Source organism: Xenopus laevis, chromosome 5L (genome assembly GCF_017654675.1).
Source record: "Xenopus laevis strain J_2021 chromosome 5L, Xenopus_laevis_v10.1, whole genome shotgun sequence".
Taxonomy (NCBI): domain Eukaryota; kingdom Metazoa; phylum Chordata; class Amphibia; order Anura; family Pipidae; genus Xenopus; species Xenopus laevis.
In genome coordinates this window covers 16,520,853-16,542,285 of record NC_054379.1, presented here as the reverse complement: position 1 = coordinate 16,542,285, position 21,433 = coordinate 16,520,853, and the positions used below count along the sequence as shown (strand labels likewise).

Here is a 21,433-nt window from a genome sequence, read left to right as displayed (position 1 = left end):
TTTTTTTACTACAAAAAAAAACCAAACACATAAAAACTCGAATTTTCATGGAAAAAAAGTCGAACCTTAATAAATTTGCCAAATCTAATCAAAATTAGTACATTAATAAGTAAATAAGTTGCTTAACAGGACAACAAGTGTCTGGACATTTGCACATGAAGAGATGTATCACAATCCAATAAAAGTTAATCATCAGCTATTCATGTGTTTAACTAACTTATGAAATTGATTTGAAATGTGGTGTGTAATCAATTTTCCCAGGTACTTTTCACACTGCAAGCTGTTTCAATTATTGTTTTCTTTTTTAACTCTTTATCAGCTAGTGGAAGCTACGTGACTTGACTTTGAGGCCTACTAAGTTTCCTAACCTTCGCAGCAGTCCTGCCTTGATTTATGGCTTTTTTAAATCAGAGCATTCTGTCCCAGTGGCTGCACAGATCCTATCTGATCCCAATTGTAAGCAACAGTCCTGCCCTGCTTTATGGCTGAGATTCTAGCGATCTGTATAATAGAGCATTCTGTCCCAGTGGCTGCACAAACTCCCATTGTAAGCAGCAGTCCTGCCCTGCTTTATGGCAGCTGAGATTCTAGTGATCTGTATAACAGAGCATTCTGTCCCAGAGGCTACACAGATCCTATCTGATCCCCATTGTAAGCAGCAGTCCCCATTGTAAGCAGATCCCCATTGTAAGCAGCAGGACTGCTGCTTACAATGGGGATCAGATAGGATCTGTGTAGCCTCTGGGACAGAATGCTCTGTTATACAGATCACTAGAATCTCAGCTGCCATAAAGCAGGGCAGGACTGCTGCTTACAATGGGAGTTTGTGCAGCCACTGGGACAGAATGCTCTATTATACAGATCGCTAGAATCTTTATGGCAGCTGAGACTCTAGTTATCTGTATAACAGAGCATTCTGTCCCAGTGGCTGCACAGATCCCATCTGATCCCCATTGTAAGCAGCAGTCCTGTCCTGCTTTATGGCAGCTGAGATTCTAGCTATCTGTATAACAGAGCATTCTGTCCCAGTGGCTGCACAGATCCTATCTGATCCCCATTGTAAGCAGCAGTCCTGTCCTGCTTTATGGCTGAGATTCTAGCTATCTGTATAACAGAGCATTCTGTCCCAGTGGCTGCACAGGTCCTATCTACCGTTGTAGAACGTACATATCTCATTCATAATAATCACCCAATAAAACTGTGCATGCCAATATCATGTGTATGTGCCACAGGGACAGTCTATTTTCATTGATTATAATAGGAATCAACATACTCTTTGAAATCAATATTGGTTACACAAAAATGAAAATTATTTAGGGGCAGACTTATCAAAATGCGCGTTTAGAGCTTAATAAATAATAACTCACCCACGTTAATCCATTAATTTCTGTGGGATTTTCAGAACCATATTTCAAATCATCAAATGGCAAGTTCTAACTTTCACCCATTGATAAATACAATTGTGAAAATCCAATAGGAATGAATAGAACGAGGGCGAGTTTTTATTTATTAAGCTTTAAACTCACATTTTGATAAATGTGCCCCATATTATGGCTGTTTCTTGCTTATCAGCTATACATACAGCTCACGAGGAACAAAACTAGAATTTCCAACCAGAAATACAATGGCATTAAACTGCTGAAGAGAATCAGAGGTTGTGAAACATACATATAGAAGGAAACTGTACGAATACAAAAGTGAACAACAGGCTTAACTAAACATTCTAAAAATGATCATTACCAGTTATTTAAACCATTAAGCTGGCCACAGACGCAAAGATCCGATCGTACGAATCAACGACGATCGGACTTTCCCATCTCCCGACCTGCCACTAACCATTCAGATCAAAGTCTTACCATTCCTACCAAATAAAGTATTTCTGCCTCTGACAGCAATCGTACGATAGACAAAGCTGGTGACAGTCTCCCACTGAAAATCGTACGATCGGCAATACACGCAGAGATATTATCGGCAGCCGACAGAAATTTTCTAACCTGTCCGATCAACCAAATGACGATCTCCACCGGACAAAAATGTCGGGACTCTCATCACACGCTCCGAAATTCATACGAATCGAGGATGAGATCTTTGCGTCTATGGCCAGCTTTAGACGCTAATGCTGGTGTGCGACATTAGAGGACACGCTGCTTTATATGAAGGAACAAACATGAAATACCTTTAAGGAAATTCCTGGGCGTATCCTCAGGTATGCGGGGGTCAAAGTAACCACAGGAGCAAATCACCAGGCGTGCAGCCAATATCAGATATTCTGGGCTCCTAGGAAACAAATAGTAAATAGTTAATCTTAGCAGCAAGGTGGAAAAGACTACTATCTGAGCGAGTATAAACATCACAAGATGAACCATTCTACCCCTCCCGATCTGACACTCGGAATAGAAGGTATACACATTAAAAGATGAAAGTGTTTTAAAGTTATACAAATATAATACACAAAAGCCACGAATATCTTGTAAATTATATCCTTATAACCGGTGAGTTCTGATGTCATCAGTTATAAACGGTGAGTTCTGATGTAATTTCTGTCACACGACTCACTTAAACTTGTGTGATATAATAAATAAATTACCCCCAGTTGTAAAATATGAGGATATTAGAAGTTACCTTGGAGTTTCATGACGAGCCTTCTGGCTCTTGTTTTTATATGGTCATGAAACTCCTCTGTAACTTATAATATCCTTATATTTTACAAGAGGGGGTACTTTATTCACTATATAATGCAGTGTTAACCTGCACTGGTAAAACAGGTTTACCGTAGACAGGCAGATTGGATATGGATCTTTGGGAGACTCTAATTAGCACCCATGATCAGTGCATGACTTTCTAAACCCTTTTTCTTGAACCACTGATCATGGGTGCTGATTAGAGTCTCCCAAAGGTCCATATCCAATCTGCCTGTCTCAGGTAAACCTGTTTTCTTATAGATGTCCTTAAAGGGCACCGTAACCCAATTCCGATGATTTTGCTCCATCCATTCTATTGCTGTATCCCCAGGGGGATCAGACACCACCTCCGGAATGGGGTGTCCCCGATGAGGCAACCAATTGCCCATCTAAACGAGGGAGGGGGGAGGGTTTTTGCGACGACTGGGTTTCCTTCTCCTTTAAGGTGCAAAGCTGGGGAAAATAGGCCACAAAGTTAAAGGGGATGTTCACCTTCAAACAATTCTTCAGTTGAATTGTTTTCAGATAGTTCACCAGTAATAAAGACTATTTTCAATTACTTTCTATTTTCTATGTGTGACCGTTTTTCTAATATTGAAGTGTAAAGTTTCGTTTTTTGCCTTAAAGCAGCTCTGGGAAGGGAGGGTCGTCGACGCTGTTCTAAATTGATACATTTAGTTGATACATTTCTTATCTTTGTCCCTGCTGAGCAGAATCTCTGGGTTTCATTACAGGCAGCTGTTAGAATTGATACGATAGTTACTAATACTCCAGAGATGCTGCTGAGAAATGTATCAACTAATGGAGCAAAATTGTAACAGTTCAGAGTCTGCACCTGAATTACTGAGCTGCCAGACTCAAACACCAGAGACACGAACATTCAACTTTAAACTAAGAAATAAAAAATGGAAAATAATTGAATAAAGTCTTTATTTCTGGTGAACAACTGAACTGAAAGTGTTTGAAAGGTAAACAACCCCCTTTAATTTAAAAGTATTTACTTTCCCTTTAAATGTTCTAGTGCAGTCTCTATACAGCCATATTCCTTCATCATTGGTTGGAAAACACCAGACCTGCAGTTAATATGTTTATATAAAAATGCCTCCTTTGTGCCAATATAAAGGGGACAAAACCTGCAGTGAGGGGAGAACTCTCCAACTTTTTCTCTCTACCAGACATTAACCAGCAGGACAAAGAGTTAAAGAACGCCGCCAACCTACAGATTTGTTCTACTGAGAACAGAAAATTAAAGTCATATTACATGTCAGTGTCAATTTAAGTCTAATGTATCATCGCAGCATGAATTTAGCTCCCCATCACCTGGACAGCCAGGGCAAGTACATTCCAGTCCACATTTTATTATTTAAATGTAATTGGTTTAATTTAATAATTTGATCAAAATGGAGCTTATGGGAGATGCCCTTCCTGTAATCAGATCTTTCTGGATAATGGATCCCATACATGTATATGGCTTATTGTGTGGCTGCATTCTTACGTGACTCTAGTAATCTATTAGGTAATATTGCCATGCTTGGAATTGCAATAGAAAGTATTGGGGTACTCCCCCACCCCCCCCCCCAATCAAACACGTACATTAAACATTTTCAGTGGTTTCAAAGTCAACACTCAGGACTGCAGGTTCTGACTGCCGCAAGTAGTAGAGTAAATAGAAATCCTACACGAGTCTGACAAGTGAGGGGGACGGAGAGAAAATAGAGAACTGGGGGGGGGCAGCCCTGAAATCCCAACACGGGGGGGGGACACCCCAGGAGAACTGCAGACAAAGGGCGCACTCACCATGAGCAGCTGGGCCCCCGGTTCCGGTTCCTACTCTCACTCCGCGGCACTCGGTGACTCCAACATACACAGCCGGCGGTCGCGCGAGACCAGAACGCCGCCACTTACTCTCAAGCTCCGCCCACTGACTCCTAAGCGCGCCAGAAAACTGCGTAACCACGGCAACCGCCACGCGTTCCTCCCAGCTGCTCTGTGTAAGAGCCGCCCTTGCGTTCTAATGTTATTGTTGTGAAGAACAGCCACGCCCCCGGGCACTAGCGTGAGCCGGTTGGCTGAGCAGTGACTTCCGCCAAAGTGGTTGGCAGAAAGCTTTAGTGGAGGACATGTTGTGGTTGGCCGCTGCGCTTAATGGTCGTATTTCGCGTTTGTCACTAGGAGGCGCTCTTTTACACGGAGATATCATTACTACGACTACAGAGTCAATAGTAAGAGCTAATGAAATGACATCTAGTTTGTGCCACATACAGTCTGACAGCGACATCTAGTGGTGCGCTTTACGGCTGACTATCCTATAGTATTATGTAGAAGGAGAGACGCTCCCTGTAGCGCTATTATCTAGTTGTGAGAGATACTGTCCTCTACGCAGATGCTGCACCATATCAGTGTATTGCGATACTCGTGAGGTAAGATTGTTCTACAGCGACATCTAGTGGCAGAATACGCCATGCGCCTGATGAAACCCGAGTGATCCTCCCATAGTTCTCACAGATATACAGCACGAATCATAGGAAACGAGAGAGTTGCTATTTTGTCCGGGTTTTATTTTTCTTGCGTTTCTACACAGCGAATGTGCTTGTTGGTTCCGGATTAACGTTCCGGGGGAAGTTCTACTCAGCACAGCAGATGCTGTACAGTAACGCATGCGCAGAAGATATAGTAGGCAACGCATGCGCAGAAGAAACAGTAGGTGACGCATGCGCAGCTGAGCTGTAGTATGTGGGCGTGCTGGTGTTTCATTGAGTAGTAGGTTCAGATTGAGATTGCGAGGGGAGGGGAAAAAAGTGACGAGGTGGCCGAGTGGTTAAGGCGATGGACTGCTAATCCATTGTGCTCTGCACGCGTGGGTTCGAATCCCATCCTCGTCGACTTTAGTTTATGTTTTCATTTATTCACATCTGATATTTGGAGTTGATTCTCTGATGATTCCATTAGTAGCAACGTTATTATTATGATCACTGACAGGTGACCTGGGGCCCATCAGGGAATATCACCCCAGAGATTGTTTTGGACTGGGCCAGTGGGAAAACAACCCAGTAGCCCCCGGCTTTCATGGACCCACCAACCCCCAGTCCTGCTGTTCCGCCCCAGACTCAGGCCTGTTCCACTTGCCAGGCAGGGATCAACCACGATTTCTACTGACCAGGCCAGTAAAATACTAGCCAGGTGGCAACTCTACTGCCCGGCCAATGACAGGCAGAAAGTTCAGGAGACAGGAGGTAAAATGTTTGGGTGGGAGAGGGACGAACTCTAGGGGAGGAAAGGTGGCCAAATTTTTTGGAAAAAAATGTATTAATGACATTGGCATTAAGTACTATTTTTACCGGTCAGGCCGATAAAATACTGGCCATGTGGTAACCCTGGGGCGGGCTCTTGAAGTCAGTCCTGGTGGGCCCCATGTCGGGTTGCCTCCTTTTCTTGAAAAAAATACAGACTTTCCTTTATTTTTATGCATTTCCCTTATTAATAACATTGGGATCAAACTTAATTTTTACGAGCCAGGCCGGTTAAATACAGAGCAAGAGGTAAACCCTACCCCAGACCATCAGTCTGACCCTGCCCGGGGGCCTATCAAACACATAATCTGTCATCAACCCCCTCATTATATACAGGCAATACCCGGGTTATATACGAGTAGAGTCTGTAGGTTTTAGGGATGCACCGAATCCACTATTTTGGATTCTGCCGAATCCTTCGCAAAAGATTCGGCAGAATACCGAACCAAATCCAAACCCTAATTTGCATATGCTAATTAGGGGTAGGAAGGGGAAAACATTTTTTACTTCCTTGTTTTGTGACAAAAAGTCACCCAATTTCCCACCCACCCCAATTTGCATATGCAAATTAGGATTCGGGTTCGGCTGGGCAGAAGGATTCGGCCGAATCCTGCTGAAAAAGGCCGAATCCTGACCTAATCCTGGATTCGGTGCATCCCTAGTAGGTTTGTTCTTAAGTTAAATTTGTATGTAAGTTGAAACATATACATATACTAAAATATAGACAATATAACATAAGATAAGAAATTTAGATGAGATCAGCATCTATAAATCCTACCCTCATTCCCCAGGGTACCCGCTTTTTTGTGGGTAACCCACAGGTACCAGACCCGCTGCAGGACTCATAATTACCAGAAATCATTGCAGAATTAGATACTGAACATTATCCCCAGACATGCCAGTAAGATCACTGCAGAAATGGATTCTCAGAAGATTAGAATTAGATACTGAGCACATTAAGCTCAGACATGCCGGTATTCTCACTGCAGAAAATTGATACAGATTATTGATGTGCAGGCTTTTCTGCCTGCTCTCCTCACCCACAACCTTAGACTGACGACTCCTGGCTCCTGTTTTATAGGCTCATGCCTGCCCTGCCCCTTTTGTGATGTAGCGCGGGTCTATAAATGGAAGGGGTGCGGGTCGAGTTTTTCTCAACCCTCACATCACCAATACAGAGCCTATTAACCCCAAAAGTGCCGGTAAAATCAATGCAGACATGGATACTGATACTGACCAGATTAAACCCAGGCATGCCAGTAGGATCATTGCAGAAATGGATTATAAGAAGGTTAACCCCAGACATGCCAGTAAGTTCACCATAGAAATGGATACCGAGCACGTAAAACCCAGACATGCCAGTAATATCACTGCAAAATGGTTACTGAGCATGTTAACCCCAGACATGCCAGTGTAGGCAAAGAAGGAGCACAGGAGAAATGTAAAAGGGATTGTGGGAATTGGCTGGAGGAGGGCAGATTTCTGATACATTGTTTTTGTAGTCAGACCAACTGAGAATAGCAAAGGAGAGGCTGCTTTCAATGTATGTCACGTAAAAATGTTTTCAAGCAAATCTGATGCTGAGAAAGTTTCCAATTGTTTCCAATTGTAAAATGACTTGCACAGAGTCTCCCCCCCCCCGCTACTCTCTGTACTGCTGGTTCTGACTACATGAACAAATGAAACAATGTAGCAGTAGTCATCAACCCTCCAGCGAAGTCTCTAACGATTTGCAGTTGCTCTATTTAAAGGGGAAGTTGAGTCAAGTAGCAAATGAAAACGAGTGATTTTGTTGGGGTAGAGGAGTAATTGCATTCGATGTATGGACACAATGACAATGACAGGACCCAATACTTAATATGTAGGGAGTGGGGTTAAAAAACTTGTGCAGGGCTGAAGCAACTCCCAGCACCCAGTACAGGGCACAGAGCTGTGTGCAGAGCCAAGTCTGATTGGGAGCAGAGAGGGACGAGGGGAGATGATAGAGAAACAAACAGCAGGTCACTAACCAGCCCCTTATTATTATTATTCAGAATTTTCCCATTTGAATTGCTATGGAAGGCTCACAGGCTGACGTGGCAGAGCAGGTTTGGCATCTGTATTTGCAGAGCTGATAAGAAATGGGAGATACGAGTCCCCACCCTATGGAAGATGTAGGAATGCAGTCAGTCTGGATGGGGCGCTGGGCTGGGGGAGGAGGGGCTGTAGTTCAGCATCACATGCTCTGTGGGTTTTACCATTTCATCACAAGTTCAACATAAAGTCACTGCTCATAAATTAATAAATAATCAGAAAAACAGTAATGCAGGTGATTTGTGTTTTTTAATAAATATACCTTATTTATACAGCGCTGACCTATTCTGCAGCACCAGTACAGAGATTACTCATCAATCCCTGCCGTAGTGGAGCTTACAATCTAATATCCCATACACTGGGGGGCAGTTGTATCAACAACCTATGAATCTGCCTGTATGTATTTGGGGTGTGGGAAGAAACCCATGCAGACACAGGCAAAACACCCCAAATAGGTCCCTGTGCTGCAGGCTTTATCCATTGCTGTGGCCCCTTCCCATAACAGCCATTCTACATTCAGTAAGAAGCTATAGAGCTCTGGGGAGTCCCGTCGAAGGCTTCATTCTGATTGGGTCTCTGTGATTAAAAATAAATAAATAAAAAATAACAGTTGGACAGATTGTCCTGGTCCATTGAGTGTCAGGGGCTTCTAAGATGGTGGAGTTCAAGGTGGTCTGGCTAGGGGTTAACTGCTCGGGCCCCTTCACTAGTGATGGGCGAATTTGCGCCGTTTCGCTTCGCCGTAAAATTTGTGAACCGTCGAAAAATTCACGAAACGGCGCCGGCGTCTAGTTTTTGACGCCGGCGTCCATTTTTTCGGAAAAAAAATTTTGACGCCGGCACAACTTGGGAGCAGTAGATAGAGATAGAATAATGGGGAGACCAGATAAAGCAGGGAAAGATGATGTCATTAACCCTTTATATAAAGGCTGCCCAATCCATAGCTTAGCAATTGTATTAGAACTACAACTCCCAGACAGATGAATAATGGGGACAAAAGAGCAGGACTAAAGTCCTTTTTTTGCTCATAAGAAATAGCTACTCCTATAATTGTTCATGGAATAGAATGACAGCCAATAAGCCTCCATCCTGAAATTACCTCCACCCAATACTGTGAGGCGCCTCAGGATGAGCAGACCCTTCATTTTGGCATCTCTGCACCTTACAATAAGGCATTTGGCATTGCCGGGTCTTTTCTTATTGGCCAGAGGGAAGAATTGAAAGAAGCCAAGTCTGTGTGAAATGTGCTCTATGTCTCGTGTGATTGGTGGGAGTCGGAGTCCATGTTATAATGGTCCTCATACTGGGCAGGTCTGTCTTTCAGGGAGATGGCGCCGTACTCAACGCTTTGGGTCGGCAGATGCTGTTTTTCAGCCTGGACCATAACCATTTCTGGGATTTCTTGGCCATCTTCATCGCTGCTGTCCTGCAGGGGAAAGAAAGACGGGGAATGAAAACTGGCGGCCTAAACTGGACACAGACTAGAGACACCAATCAGATCACACTGGGGACCATTCAGGCCAAATGACTGAAGACAATATCCATGTTCAGTAAATAGAATTAGTTATCAGAGTGAATGACATAAGAAAGCTCAGCAAAGTAAAGCAAATTCCCAGCAGGTTCAAACCATTTATTGTAAGTTCATGAAAACTGGATATATAGGTGTGGGACCTGAGGTATTCCGGATAATGGATCTTTCTGTAATATGGATCTCCATACCTTAAGTCTACTTAAAAATCATGTAACATTAAATAAACCCAATAGGCTGGTTTTGATTCCAATAAGAATTAATTATATCTTAGTTGGGATCAAGTACAGGCTACTGTTTTATTATTACAGAGAAAAAAGGAAATCATTTTTATAAATTTGGATCAAACAGAGTCTATTGGAGACGGCGTTTCCGTAATTCGGAGCTTTCTGGATAACGAGTTTCTGGTTAACAGATCTTATACCGGTATTTATTAATAGAATCTGTCCAGCGCTAACAGCTCCTTGGCATTCATTGCCATTTGTCGGGCTCCCTTCTCCTATTGAGACCAGCGACAGTAGCTGCACCTCAGGCTGTTAAAACTTGTGTGACCCTTTCAGCTTTCTCTGAACTACATCATTGCCTGTAGACTATTAGGAGTTGCTGTTAAATGGGTGGTTCACCTTTAAGTTAACTTTTAGTATGTTATAGAATGGTTGGTTCTCAGAAACTTTTCAATTGGTCTTCATTATTTTATTTTTATAGTTTTTCAATTATTTGCCTTCTTCTTCTGGCCCAAATGGGGGTCGCTGACCCCATCTAAAAAACAGCTGCTCTGTAAGGCAACACATTTATTGTTATTGCTCATCTTTCTAATCAGGCCTCTCCTATTCATATTCCAGTCTCTTATTCAATTCAGACCGTGGTTGCTAGGGGAATTTGGACCCTAGCAACCTGATTACTGAAACTGCAAACTGGAGAGCTGCTGAATAAAAAGCTAAATAGTTCAAAAACCACAAATAATAAAAAAATGAAAACCAATTGCAAATTGTCTCAGAACATGACTATCTGCATCATACTAAATTACTAATTTAAAGCTGAACGTCCCCTTTAAGGTTACAGCTGGGGGTAAGTAAAAAAAAAAAGAATGTGTTACATTAAGAGCCTTTACCTCCTCTTTCCTTCGGTAATATTCATCAATGGCGTATTGGTATTTGGGAACCGTCAGGCCAAACAGGGTCGCCAGTCGCCCCCCAAGAAAGTCACAGGCTGAAACACAGAACAAATTGACTGGATCATGGCTGATCTGGGTACCCCAGTTGTCTCCTACACCCCAGAACCATATAAGCAAGATACTTGGCTAATAGTATGACCCACTTCATTCAAGCAGACTCAACACACTTAGATTGTAAGCTCTGCTGGGGCAGTTTATGGATAATGAATGACCCCTCTGTAAGTCACTGGCACTAAATAAAGAATAAAAATACATTTTCTAATATGAAGTCAGAACCACCTGTTGCAGTATCTGCAGATAAATGGGATTCAATTCAACATGCGCCCGGTTGGTTCTGACCAATAACACTTCACCGTAGGAAACTCAGTCGTGTGACATTGATAGGGGGGCATTGTTGGATTATGAGGTGCTCATGGCACCATGTGACCTTTATAGGAATGAATTGGGCAGTTCAGGATATGACTATGAACTGGGCACAAATCCTTGTAGATTCCCCTTGGGGGTCCAACAATGGGACCTGACTGTTCATAGAAATAGAAAGTGAAGAATAACGGGGAATGGAAAGATATAAATCCTTCATTGTGTCACTCACTAAAGAAGGCGCCGGTTGCTATTCGCACGATCCAGAACTGAACGTAGGATTTCCAGCTCATCTTGGCCTGTTGGGATTACAGCACAGACAGACAATAAGAAACTTCTTATATAAAAACAATACAAATCAATAGAATGATTCCGTTTTAAACACGGTAGATAAAATCGGTTTGTTGTTCTTTTTCGCCATCAAATATCTGTGCCGAGTCTCACCGTGTCCACACTACGGAAGTCAATCTGTCCTTCCTCTTCCTCCTCTTCTTCCTCTGTGCTGTATTCCTCCATCGTCTCTCCACTTGCAAAGTGAATTATTCTTCTGGGAACCCTTTTCTCCTCATTCTCAATTTCTTTCTGGGGACAAGATAAGGGAACATGATACTCTTCAGTGATCTTAACCTCCTTTTACCCATAAGCAGAGCACAGAGACTCCAAGAGACTGATAATAATGAATTATATACAGCCAGATAGCAGATATACAGCCAAATCCAGTTCCTAAAAATCTCCAAAATATCACTCTGAGCTATGCTGGGCTGGCCAGACTGATCCTTCTAGTGCCCAGCAAACCTCATGCTGCCCACTCCAAGATTTGTTTAAAATTAGACTGCAGCCTTGTGCCTTTATATGGTAACAGTACCCCTCACTCACTTCTAATATCCTTTTAATTTACAGTAGGGGGTACATTATCCCTTATAATACATGAGTGATACTCAGAGTTCCCTGTATAACTCAGCCTGCAGCCTTGTGTCTTTATATGGTAACAGTACCCCTCACTCACTTCTAATATCCTTATAATTTACAGTTGGGGGTACATTATCCCTTATAATACATGAGTGATACTCAGAGTTCCCTGTATAACTCAGCCTGCAGCCTTGTGCCTTTATATGGTAACAGTACCCCTCACTCACTTCTAATATCCTTATAATTTACAGTTGGGGGTACATTATCCCTTATAATACATGAGTGATACTCAGAGTTCCCTGTATAACTCAGCCTGCAGCCTTGTGCCTTTATATGGTCACAGAACAACCCCTCAGTGACTTCTAATATCCTTATAATTTACAGTTGGGGGTACATTATCCCTTATAATACATGAGTGATACTCAGAGTTCCCTGTATAACTCAGCCTGCAGCCTTGTGCCTTTATATGGTCACAGAACAACCCCTCAGTGACTTCTAATATCCTTATCATTTACAGTAGGGGGTACATTATCGCTTATAATACATGAGTGATACTCAGAGTTCCCTGTATAACTCAGCCTGCAGCCTTGTGCCTTTATATGGTCACAGAACAACCCCTCAGTGACTTCTAATATCCTTATCATTTACAGTATGGGGTACATTATCCCTTATAATACATGAGTGATACTCAGAGTTCCCTGTATAACTCAGCCTGCAGCCTTGTGCCATTATATGGTCACAGAACAATCCCTCAGTGACTTCTAATATCCTTATCATTTACAGTAGGGGGTACATTATCCCTTATAATACATGAGTGATACTCAGAGTTCCCTGTATAACTCAGCCTGCAGCCTTGTGCCTTTATATGGTCACAGAACAACCCCTCAGTGACTTCTAATATCCTTATCATTTACAGTAGGGGGTACATTATCGCTTATAATACATGAGTGATACTCAGAGTTCCCTGTATAACTCAGCCTGCAGCCTTGTGCCTTTATATGGTCACAGAACAACCCCTCAGTGACTTCTAATATCCTTATCATTTACAGTAGGGGGTACATTATCCCTTATAATACATGAGTGATACTCAGAGTTCCCTGTATAACTCAGCCTGCAGCCTTGTGCCTTTATATGGTCACAGAACAACCCCTCAGTGACTTTTAATATCCTTATCATTTACAGTAGGGGGTACATTATTCCTTATAATACATGAGTGATGCTAAGAGTTCCCTGTATAACTCAGCCTGCAGTCTTGTGCCTTCATATGGTCACATAACCCCCAGTGACTTCTAATATCCTTATAAATTACAGTAGGGGGGTACATTATCCCTTATAATACATGAGTGATACTCAGAGTTCCCTGTATAACTCAGCCTTGTGCCTTTATATGGTCACAGAACAACCCCTCAGTGACTTCTAATATCCTTATCATTTACAGTAGGGGGTACATTATCCCTTATAATACATGAGTGATACTCAGAGTTCCCTGTATAACTCAGCCTGCAGCCTTGTGCCTTTATATGGTCACAGAACAGTGGCTTCTAATATCCTTATCATTTACAGCAGGGGGTACATTAAATATTGTGTATATCCTAACATTTACAATTGGCCAATTGCTGGAAATCTTCAACTGGAGACAGAATTTGTTAATACATCACCAATTTGACATATAAAACATGAAAGATTATACATACATGGAACTGTGTGCCCCACATGAAATAATGAACCAACAGAAGTCATGGTTAAGGTACAGCATTTGAGCTGCGAAATTGTTAAGAATTAGGATTTTCTAACAAATACCCTCACTTACCAGTATGACGTCTCCGTCCGACATTTCAGGCACTTTGTGAGTCTGTGGGACAGATCTGAATGAGGAAGAAAAACAAGTAAATCAAGATGTACAGAGTGGTTATTCCTATGCCCCTACTTGGCTGTGGGCGGAGGTAAAATGACCGGGATACCACATTATATTTGAATACACACGCTCAGTCTGTTTGGGCTGTAAACAAAGACACAGAAGCACCTGATCCCAAATGGTCATTTAGATGGAATCCTGCTCGTTTGCCATCCTTATCCTATCAATATTGTTTTATTGGTTATACTCAATAGGATCTGTGCAGCCACTGGGACAGAATGCTCTGTTATACAGATAGCTAGAATCTCAGCTGCCATAAAGCAGGACAGGACTGCTGCTTACAATGGGGATCAGATAGGATCTGTGCAGCCACTGGGACAGAATGCTCTGTTATACAGATAGCTAGAATCTCAGCCATAAAGCAGGACAGGACTGCTGCTTACAATGGGGATCAGATAGGATCTGTGCAGCCACTGGGACAGAATGCTCTGTTATACAGATAGCTAGAATCTCAGCCATAAAGCAGGGCAGGACTGCTGCTTTCAATGGGGATCAGATAGGATCTGTGCAGCCACTGGGACAGAATGCTCTGTTATACAGATAGCTAGAATGTCAGCTGCCATAAAGCAGGACAGGACTGCTGCTTACAATGGGGATCAGATAGGATCTGTGCAGCCACTGGGACAGAATGCTTTGTTATACAGATAGCTAGAATCTCAGCCATAAAGCAGGACAGGACTGCTGCTTACAATGGGGATAAGACAGGATCTGTGCAGCCAATGGGACAGAATGTTCTGTTATACCGATAGATAGAATCTCAGCCATAAAGCAGGACAGGACTGCAGAGAGAAAGAAGAGATCAGACAGTGTTCAATGCACACAGAAAAGTGACTTTTTCACCATTTCTGTGTGTGTGTGTATATATATATATATATATATATATATATATATATATATATATATATATATATATAGACACATATATAAAACTCCCCTCAAACAAATTACTAAACAAAACTAATTGTTTTTTAGCCACTAACATATTTTGATGCTACTTCCCATTAGAGCAGTAATGTATCCCCAGTAGCGCAGTAATGTATCCCCAGTAGCACATGCAGACCCCTCTATCAGCTAAAACAAACCATTACTATTAATTATAATTACCCCTTCTTACCGTGTCAGTGGGTGCTCAGCATGGGGTGTTGCGCCCGGGTGGGTGGGTGAGCGGCAGGGATCTCAGTGACACAGGCTCTGGCTCCACAGTCTTTGTTTGATTTCAGGGCAGCTCTAGATGTGACTTTTGGCTGCACATAATCAGTAGGGCGTCTCTGCTGTGGCCGGAGGACAAGAAAGCTGCACCTGAGACTCCTGTTGTTGGAAACATTCTGCTGAGCGATTATTCTGGGCTAGAAAATGTCACAGAGGGTCAGGTTTCCCTTTCTGAGTTGTAATTATTATTAATCCTAACTGTCTGAGCTTCAGCTGGCTCATGGAGATTATGTGGGAGGGGCTCAAGGTTCTAATGTGGGAGGGGCTCACTGCACAAGGAGAACTTAGAACAAGAATAAATATTTAAATCATTGCAATCTGCATTGGTATTTACACCAACGTAGGGTTGGAGCTGCCATAGCGTCGGCGTCTCCATTAATAAATAAGTATATACTCCTGTTCTTAAAGGGATTCTGTCATGATTTTTATGATGTCGTTTTTATTTCTAAATGTTTACACTGCAAAATAATTCACCCTACAATATAAAATTTCATTCCTGAACCAGCAAGTGTATTTTTTTTAGTTGTAATATTGGTGTGTAGGTGCATCTCAGGTCATTTTGCCTGGTCATGTGATTTCAGAAAGAGTCAGCACTTTAGGATGGAACTGCTTTCTGGCAGGCTGTTGTTTCTCCTACTCAATGTAACTGAATTTGTCACAGTGGGACTTGCATTTTACTATTGAGTGTTGTTCTTAGATCTACCAGGCAGCTGTTATCTTGTGGTAGGGAGCTGCTATCTGGTTACCTTCCCATTGTTCTGTTGTTAGGCTCAATTATGTGGAGCGCTCACCTCCCCAAATCACACTTTTGTAGTCAAGTCACTGGGTCAAAACAATATCCAGAAAAATGCCAGCAGCACACCGAGTCTGGTTGTAGTTGTGTTCAAAGATGAAAATTTATTAAGCCCATATGCAAGAAGGCAACGTTTCGAGCCTACCAGGCCCTTTATCAAGCCTTGATAAAGGGCCTGGTAGGCTCGAAACATTGCCTTCTTGCATATGGGCTTAATAAATTTTCTGGATTTTGTTATGTTGTTAGGCTGCTGGGGGGGGGGGAAAGGAGGGGGTGATATCACTCCAACTTGCAGTACAGCAGTAAAGAGTGACTAAAGTTTATCAGAGCACAAGTCACATGACTGGGGGCAGCTGGGAAACTGACAATATGTCTAGACCCATGTCAGATTTCAAAATTAAATATAAAAAAATCTGTTTGCTCTTTTGAAAAACGGATTTCAGTGCAGAATTCTGATGGAGCAGCACTATTAACATTACATATATTATATATAAGACAAGCATGTCCAAAATCAGGCCTGGGGGCCAATTGCGGCCCATTTTCAAATTTACACCGGCCCTCAACCTCCATCATGAAATCAATAATAATGTGGTCCACTAGCACGGTGCGATCAGGAATCGCGTAGCAGTAATATTTGGGCACATTAGTGAAATGATCTGCCACTTGGTCTATACTGCTGCCTGTGTGCTGAAGTGTTAGTAAATATTATTTATGTGATTATATACGTGATTCCTTGTTTAAATGAGTTAAATGATGTTAATGGTTCAAAGAATGTCGGGCTGAATGGTCGGCCCCCACACATTTTCACCTCACCAAATCTGGCCCTCGTTGCAAAAAGTTTGGACACCCCTGCTTTAAGAAAATGTATGCACTTGGCCCCCAGCAGGAAAACATTTTTTAGATGTACAAGTGCTTGGGGTGCAGCCCCCATGGGAAATAGTGCCCCATTGTGCAGTGGTATAACTATAAGGGGAATAGGGGGCAGTTATACCACTGCACATTGGGGCACCTTTTCCCATGATGCAGTGAGACTGTATGATCTGTACATAGTAATTAGCAGGGATGCTGTAGGCGCCTGGATTTGTGTATTGCTTGAGCTGGGACTGGCTGGAATCCCAGGGATTAGTCACTGTCTGGTGGCCACCGTGGCACCTTCTCAGCTGAGCTCTGCACATGGGAAGGGCAAGTCTGACTGCGTTAGTGTAAATGAGTATAGGGAGAGATTGTTATAATGCAACTGCAGCATGGACGGCAGTCACGGCACTAGATAATGCAAACTCAGGACAGATAAGGTTGCAGTGTTAAAAGGGTAAGTAAGCAGCCAGTTCAACAGACAGCCTCGATGAAGAACTCACAACATACATTTAAGGCAATGGTTTTTCTTGCAGGGCTGGGTGAGCAGCCAAGGGACCAGGATCAGTACAAGGGCTGTGATATCCTCAGGCAAATGTATGTTATGTAAAATGAAAAATTCACCAATAATGGTTTTCAAGTCACATGGAGAATCAGGGGCCCATGGAACACTTGTCATTTGCTGGGCAGCTCTGATCAAATGTAATGCACTCTAGAGATTCTAGAAGCCTCCTCTGTTTTATCATATGATTTAGTTTTACCTGAAAACATGATCTTAAAGGGCATGTAAAGGCAAAAAAATAAAATCCCATTTTTACTTTCTTTAATGAAAAAGAAACCTATCTCCAATATACTTTAATTAAAAAATGTGTATCGTTTTATAAGAAACCTGACTGTATGCAGTGAAATTCTCCCTTCATTTACTGCTGTGGATAGGAATTGTCAGATGGTCCCTAACTGCTCTGCAGGGAAACAATCATACTTATGAACAGCAGGGGGAGCCCCCGCCTTACTTCCCAGCCATGCAGAACTCAAGCAGCTTTGTTTATGACCATCCCTAAGCAGCCCAGAAGAGGGGCCCTGGCCACCAATGGCTTTTTATAACTTGTGGGAAAGCCTGGCCACCAATGTTCTTTTAACTTGCAGGGGAACCCTGACCAGCAATTATTGTTATAACTTAAGGGGCATGTTTTTACTGTTTTAGTGCAGATGTTTGTGTGGCCTTTTTACAGGACCCAGAAAATGTTGTACGGGCCCCTTCATTTCTGATGGTGGCCCTGCATTAGTGGACAAGTTCACAGACGTATACCCAGCTCCATAATGAATTAGAGAGTGGGAAATTGCCTCTCATTTGGGTCCTATAAAACTTGCACCTTTGGTTAACTTACAATATGTTGTAGAATGGCTAATTTTAAGCAGCTTTTCAATATGTCTTCCTTGTTTTCTTTTTTTTATAGTTTTTGAATTATTTGCCTTCTTTCCAGCTTTCAAATGAGGGTCACTGACCCCATCTAAAAAACAAATGCTCTCTAAGGCTACAAATGTATTGTTATTGTTACATTTTATTACTCATCTTTCTATTCAGGCCTCTCCTATTCATATTCCAGTCTCTTACTCAAATCAGTGCATGGTTGCTAGGGGAATTTGGACCCTAGCAACCAGATTGCTGAAACTGCAGAGCTGCTGAATTAAAAGGGAAATGATCCAAAAAACACAAATAATAATAAATCAAAAACTATTGCAAATTGTCTCAAAATATTACTGTCTATATCAAACTAAAAGTTAATTTAAAAGCAAACAACCCCTTAAAACCTCATGTTCACCATACTGAGCATTTTAGAAGCAATAACTCTCCCTTCCATGATGTCAATTAAAATTAGGCCCAATATCCAGATTCTGCTGCATATGACACAGGGCAGAGGGGCTAAATAAATTTGTTTCTTTTCTTGATGTTCATGTTTATCTTGTGGCCCTTTATCCTCCAAAGCGGTTGAGTTTAGGGTGAAATACAAGAGGTTTTCACTCCACCGGCCAGTGTTGGGTGTGGGCAGAATACTCAGAATGTAGTTTCTTTTAGGGCTCTTACACATGAGCGTTCTGACCTGCGCTCCCCTGCGTTCCGTTTTTTGGCGTTCAGCCGCAGGGGAGCGCAGGAATAGACGCAAGTCATTATTTGAAATGGGGCTGTACTCACTCAGGCGCGTGTAGGCGCCGAACGCAGGAAAAATGCAGCATGTTGCGTCTGAACCTGCGTTCGGCGCCTACACGCGCCTGAGTGAGTACAGCCCCATTTCAAATAATGACTTGCGTCTATTCCTGCGCTCCCCTGCGGCTGAACGCCAAAAAACGGAACGCAGGGGAGCGCAGGTCAGACGCTCATGTGTAAGAGCCCTAACAAGGGGACAGAGAGAAGTTGGATCTGTAGTTCTTGTTGCAGTTGGTCAGTAGTCAAGAGACAATTTACAGATGCACAAATACATGGAGGCAACAGGTCTGTATATTAAAGATAGGGTTTAATAGCAACACATTTTAAAAAATATACATCACGTTTGTTAAAATCTTGTAACAATTCTATATTATCATCCTGCCAGTCTTACCCAGGAGTGTGCCAGTCCCTGCTTGTAGAGCTTACAATCTAACATCCATAATATATCTTGCTCATAGAATTGTTCAGTGTATAGTGCACAGATCCTAATGTATATCTTATATTTGGGAATTATCCTGGCGTTCCTTTAGCCCGGCACTATGGTGAATTGCACTTTCCGTTCAATTGTCTCAGCTAAACTCACAGAAGTTCTAATTGGCCTCCTGGAATTACCAGTTCCAAAGGGTCTCGTCCTTTTATTGATGGTGCAAGTGACAAATAGCCTATATTTATGAATAGAAGTCAAACCCCTATATGTAATAAAAGGTACTAAGTGTGCCCAGGAGCTGTAACCCATAGCAACCAATAAGACATTTGTGTTTAAACAGGTGAATGCTACCTGCTGATTGGTTGCTAGGGGTTACTACACCTAGGCAACCTTAATGCCTTTTATTACATAACCCCAAAAGAGAGTTGGATATTCTCATGATTGCTGCTCAGGGCCCCAGTTAAAATGCCTCTGTTTGTTTTATAGACTCTTAGCTTTATCCCAGGGGTTACAAGTAGTGATGTGCAGGCTGGCCTGATACTCGCGGGTCGGGCGGGGTTCGGGCCCACCTCGCACTTTCGGTTGCAGACGGGACCGGGTTGAGTTTTACTTCCTGCTCTCCCTGCCAACTTGCTCTGCTGGTCTGCCGGTTCCGACTGCCTTTTATTATAGATGTGCGCCTTATCGCCTGCCCCTTTTTGTGATGTCATCAGCAGGGCGTCACGTGTCGAAAAGGAACACGGTAGTTGCGGGCAGAGGGAGGTCGGGTTAGGGTCGGGGAATCTGGGTAATCACTAATTACTAGTTGTTAGTACCCAGCACATACTGAAATACAATTCTAGGTCAAAGAGTCCTCGATATTCAGTAATAGAATCTGTAACAATCTTCCCCCCCCCAAAAAAAATACCAACCCCCCCCCCATCAAATGACTTTGTTCCCCTGCACCTTCTTAGTAACGAGGGGTGAAAAAGCAAAAAGTAAATACTCCCATAGACACCCATGGAGGGAAATAGTGCTCTCTTCTGTCTATAAACCTCTCCAATTCTGGGGTGAAACGTCACAATATCATGATTAATATATCAGGGCCGTTTAGTAGGATTTGCCATATTTATTTACAAATAACAATTCTCTCTAGCAGAAGAGTTAAATGAGCACTCATGATGGCATGTAGGTATGTGCATACAATATCTAATTCCACAGAAAGGGGTTATAAACCTATAAAGCTCTCTACGGACACACTACACTGATTTAAAAGGAGCAGCACAATAGTGATTGGTGGGAGTTTGTTTCTGAGAGACTATGGGGTATATTTATCAAAGAGTGAAGTTAGAGGTCGCCCCTGTCCTCTACAGTGAAATTCCGCCATTCTCCGTTCATTTCTATGGGATTTTGAGAGGCGTATTTAACGTTCACTTTCACCCATTGATAAATACTCTTTTAAAAATCCCATAGAAATGAATGGAGAGTGGCAGAATTTCACTCTAGAGGACTGGGCCGACCTCTAACTTCACTCTTTGATAAATCTACCCCAATGATTGTTGTGAATCTATGGCATTAGTAAGCCAAGGCGTGAGCTTCCATATAGACTTACATAGGATCTGCAATATATAAAGCAGACTTTTTTCTTTTTTTGTGCAGTCGTCCAATCCAAACACCTGTCCATATTGCTTGTGAATGCATGTAATAGAACCACAGAACACCTCAATGTGAGGAACACCTTAAATTAAGTACTTTTCTGTGTCACAGGATCTATCAGATACACACACCTCTGTATGAGGAACACCCCATATCAATTACCCAATACAGTGTCTCCTTTCCAATCATTCTGTTTGGATCAAAGTGCCCTGATCACATAATATTAATGTGTCACATGCCAAAGGTATTCTGTCATGATTTTTATGATGTCGTTTTTATTTCTAAATGACACCGTTTACACTTCAAATAATTCACTCTACAATTTAAAATGTCATTCCTGAACCAACAAGTGTATTTTAGTTGTAATATTGTTGTGTAGGT

At 42.3% G+C, this 21,433-nt stretch overlaps 2 protein-coding genes and 1 non-coding gene across 3 annotated transcripts in view; 1 reads left to right on the top strand and 2 right to left on the bottom strand.

The window, feature by feature from the left end:
* disp1.L (dispatched RND transporter family member 1 L homeolog) overlaps window positions 1-4,686 on the bottom strand; it is a 99,944-nt gene extending 95,258 nt beyond the window's left edge. The window contains exons 1-2 of the mRNA XM_018262636.2: window positions 4,479-4,686; window positions 2,177-2,277 (exon numbers count right to left, since the gene is read on the bottom strand). The gene's annotated coding sequence lies outside the window, so the exon portion shown is untranslated. The remainder of the gene's footprint in view (window positions 1-2,176; window positions 2,278-4,478) is intronic.
* A 795-nt stretch (window positions 4,687-5,481) lies between these two features.
* Window positions 5,482-5,563, top strand: trnas-gcu. Its single transcript has one exon. It is a non-coding gene; the product is annotated as a tRNA-Ser (tRNA).
* A 2,711-nt stretch (window positions 5,564-8,274) lies between these two features.
* Window positions 8,275-15,368, bottom strand: fam177b.L (family with sequence similarity 177 member B L homeolog). The gene is made up of 6 exons (XM_041562561.1): window positions 15,045-15,368; window positions 13,826-13,880; window positions 11,551-11,688; window positions 11,339-11,405; window positions 10,684-10,781; window positions 8,275-9,470 (listed from the first exon to the last, which is right to left on the bottom strand). The coding sequence occupies exons 2-6, from the start codon at window positions 13,847-13,849 to the stop codon at window positions 9,294-9,296; spliced, it is 504 nt and encodes a 167-aa protein (XP_041418495.1). The 5' UTR covers window positions 13,850-13,880; window positions 15,045-15,368; the 3' UTR covers window positions 8,275-9,293.
* Between the last annotated feature and the right edge of the window lie 6,065 nt (window positions 15,369-21,433).

What these genes read in the sequence shown, in the direction of transcription:
- fam177b.L (XM_041562561.1), bottom strand. Translation starts at nt 13,849, where the DNA reads ATGTCGGACGGAGACGTCATACTG. An exon ending in AGCAACCGGCGCCTTCTTTA is followed by an intron (nt 10,782 to 11,338) that starts GTGAGTGACACA and finishes TCTGTGTTTCAG; the next exon opens with CCTGTGACTTTCTTGGGGGG. An exon ending in ATTACCGAAGGAAAGAGGAG is followed by an intron (nt 9,471 to 10,683) that starts GTAAAGGCTCTT and finishes TTTCCCCTGCAG; the next exon opens with GACAGCAGCGATGAAGATGG.